This window comes from Nannospalax galili, unplaced genomic scaffold (assembly GCF_000622305.1).
Source record: "Nannospalax galili isolate Female #2095 unplaced genomic scaffold, S.galili_v1.0 scaffold709, whole genome shotgun sequence".
In the NCBI taxonomy this organism is placed as follows: domain Eukaryota; kingdom Metazoa; phylum Chordata; class Mammalia; order Rodentia; family Spalacidae; genus Nannospalax; species Nannospalax galili.
The window spans coordinates 2,850,021-2,853,851 of NW_008360314.1; the positions used below are offsets into that span (position 1 = coordinate 2,850,021).

The 3,831-nt window shown below is 35.9% G+C and overlaps 1 protein-coding gene across 2 annotated transcripts in view; it reads right to left on the bottom strand.

Annotated features, from left to right (window-relative positions):
* Positions 1-3,831, bottom strand: part of Rttn (rotatin) — a 194,107-nt gene that overhangs the window by 94,791 nt on the left and 95,485 nt on the right. For both annotated transcript variants that reach the window (XM_008824930.3, XM_029559532.1), the window contains one exon: positions 869-1,088. In XM_008824930.3, the coding sequence (XP_008823152.1) occupies positions 869-1,088 (220 nt within the window). The remainder of the gene's footprint in view (positions 1-868; positions 1,089-3,831) is intronic.

Sequence of the window (3,831 nt, forward strand, 5' to 3'; positions counted from 1 at the left end):
TCCTTTACCTCACTGTTTCCTTTCCATTATCCTGGTTCCTGTAGTTATGTCTGGTTGCATACTTATTTATCAGAGTCTGGTTCTATGATCCACATATGAGTCAGAAATATTTTTTAAAAAAATCAGAAGACATTTTTATATACAGACACAAATTTAAATAGTAAAACTATCAAGAATGCCAAAAGAAAGAAAGAATTTTTGGAGAAGGAAGATCATTAATGTGAATGTGATTAATGCTTCTAGAGTACCAGCTAGACTCTAGTTTGGGATTTGGGGGTAATTACAAAGGGCTATAATTATGTGATAATATGGACTCTAATTGGTAAAATACAGCATATATAGAAAATATCCTAAATCGAAATGTATAGCTCAATAAAGTCTAAATAGGGCTGACAAGATGGCTTAGCAGGTAAAGGTGCCTGCTGTCAAGCTGATGAAATGGGCTCAGTTCACAGGACCTCTACATGGCAGGGAGAGAACCAGTTGCTTTCAAGTTGTCCTGACCTCCACATGTGTACTGTGGCAAGTGTGAACCCACACATATACACCCACATGCATACCAGCCCCCCACAGAAATTGAAAATTAAAAAGTGAAAAATTAAAAGGGTGAGCCAATAAAAAGAAATCACTCTATTGAAGAGAATATAAGCCTTAGTTTTTCTTTAAAATGAAAATACTTATGAATGACTGACATAGTTGTTAATGAAAATTAACAAAACGTTTTATCATTATGATAAATTATACATACACTGTATTATAATCTCCCTTAAATGTAGGAGCATACAATGCACTTGTGCCTAGCATGGAATAAAAATCGATTAATGCACAGTCGCTAGCTGTTATCTGGGGAGTTCTCATTTTAACTTACCTCCAGAAGACCAGATAAGTACTTCCCACAAATTTCAAGTGGCTTTGTGAGAGGAGAGTGTGAGCTCCATCCAGGGAAGGCAGTGAGGTGAGCCATCCCTTGTAAGGTCCGCTCCAGGGAAGGCAAGCCGTAGAAATGGGGAGCATCTGTGACTCGGAGACATTGGAGCAGCTTCAGAGACAGCTGTGTTTGGAAAACATGAAGACGTTCCAAGCATTTCCTATTCAGATGAAAGGGGAAAACCAGGCAGAGTGAGCGTAAGGGGCTCAGTGGACTGCTTTACCAGCTATAGGGAGCTGCTTTTGACGAACTCTATTAGAAAAGTATTTATCACAGAAAATGGTACAAAATATTCTCAAAACTTTTCAAGGGATGCATAGCAAAAATATCAACAGAGGGATGTAAAGTACTGGAGTATAAGTAACAATTAGGCTGAAGAATGCATGTGTTAGATTTGCCACCCAATAGTGGAACAAATGTTGAAATTAAAAAAATTAAATATCTTTATATAACAAATTACTGAATTTCAGTAATATCAAAATTTCTTCAGTATTACTGATCATTAGACTTACAATTACTGACTATATTACTATTTATTACACCAGATATTTGATATTTATTTTCTAAGATCTCTACTTTTATATACATTCCATATGGCTAATTTTTTAATGTATTTAGTAGAACAAGAAAAGCAATCTAATTAATATTATTTAAAACACTCTTAACGTTTTTAAAGACGTCATTCCCAGTAACACAGAAATCACCTTTTCTTCCTCATCCTCCTTCACCTCGACCTACCTCCCATCACTACTACTCAAGTACCCAGAAGGCTACCCTAGAAAATACTAATATAGCAACCAAGGTGTGTATTAGGTTGGCACATAAGAGCTCAGTGTTTACTCCATTGTTTTTTATCCAATGAGAACCAAATTAGCCTTGTGGAATTTTTAATCTCATCTTCCTAAAACACTAATGCTTATTGCACCTTAAAAAATGCCTTATACAACATCCTTTTTTTTTCCTGCCTCTTTGCTAAATAGCTGCCTTTTATTGCTATAATGGTTAAACCCAACATCATAACTAATAACTTTAACATGAAGAAAAATGGAAGTTTGTGATGGGAAATACTCTCATACAGTTAGTTATTTATGAAATTCCTATGTAGTTTTATAATCTTACAATAAAATTGGTACTTAGGAACAGTAAGAAATGGCTTTTTTTTCTATAGTTCAGTGTACCTGGTTTCTGCATGGAAGACTTAGCTTTTTGCTAGCTATGGTCTTTGCCAACTAAATCTTAGATATATCATTTTAAAACTTGCTTATTGACGTCTCTGCACTATTGTTTGCTCATTTGTATATAAAATCATGATTGGTGTGCATTGTGATTATATGTCTACTTATTCCCTTATTTAAGCTAACAAGATTATTTTTGTAGTATTGATTCTAAAGGAGCATGTACTGGCACGCCCAGAAGTCAGATCAGTCCTGAATTAGAGCACTGTGGAGAGATCTGTAACTCACAGGGAAAGCTGCAGACCCGGGCAGGAGGCCCTCACTGACACAGAGCTGACCCTCAGAGGAAGACTCAAGATAAGATAGTCTCTCGCCCTAAATACCTGCCCACAGAACGAAGCGACACCTCCACCTGACTAGAATTTAGTCCTCAAATGAGGACTACAAATACAACCACTGAAAGAAAAATGGGGACTAGAATGTTTTTAATTGAAAATACAAAGCCAAGAAAAACTCGATTAATGAACTACCTCCAGATGCCCAAGTATGAGCACAGAAATAACATGAAAAGCTTCCAAAAACTGCTAATCCCACAACAATGGTATCCAATAACTTGGAAGGACTACCAGACAAAGAATTCACAAGAATGATCATAAGTATAGTCAAACCACTCAAAGACAGCATGACTCCAAGAGAACAAAAACAAAGATGAATGAAATGAGGAAGACCATCCAAGCTAGGAAAATGAAGATAGAACTGCGGAAGAAAATCCAAACTGAAATGATGCTGGAAATGAAAAACTCAATGAACCAAAAACTTCAGTGGAAAGCTTCATCAACAGAACGGATTGCTTAGAAAATAGTATCAGGGATGGAAGGCAAGGCAGAGGAGTTAACAATTCAGTAAAAGTCAATGATAAATTGAGAGAAATGTAAATGTGGGAGAGTTCTAGGACACCATGAAAAGACTACCGGCATAGAAGAAGGAGGACACCACAGAGAAGGCACAGAGAATATTTTCTAATAAAGTCATAGAAGGAAATTTCCCTAGCCTAGAGAAAGAAAAGCCATTCCAAGTGCAAGAGGCACACAGAACACCAAATAGAAAGGACCAGAAAGGAAGCCCCCAATAACATATTATAGTTAAAACATTTTAAAAATAGAGAATAAAGAAATGCTATTAAAAGCTGCAGGAGAGAAAGGCTGAGCCATTTACAAAGGCAGGCCCATTATAATAACACTGATTATTCGAGGAACATTCAAAGCTAGAAGGGCCAGGAAAGATGTATTCCAAGTTCTGAAAGCCCACAACTATCAACCATGACTATTCTACCTAGCAAAATCATCTATTAAAATGGAAAGAGAAATAAAAGCTGTCCCTAACCATATAGATTAAAGAAATTTAAGACCATTAAAACAGCTCTACAAAGGCTACTAGGAGAAATATTTCATTTAAAGACAAGGATTAACACACTCAAGGTTATAGGAAATAAATAATTTCAGAACATTACATCAAAAGAGGTCTAAGAACAGGCCATAAAGTAGCATATACCAAAATGTAGACACTCCAGTGTACATGGCATGTCTGCAAATTCTTCATTTGTGCCAATGTATCAATCTACAGTTGCTCTATTTCCTTCTGCAGACTTCATTGCTGCATTTCTCAACATAAACTTATCCCACTGCATTTTAAATAAATAAGTAAATTTATCTAATTATATAGTAAAAA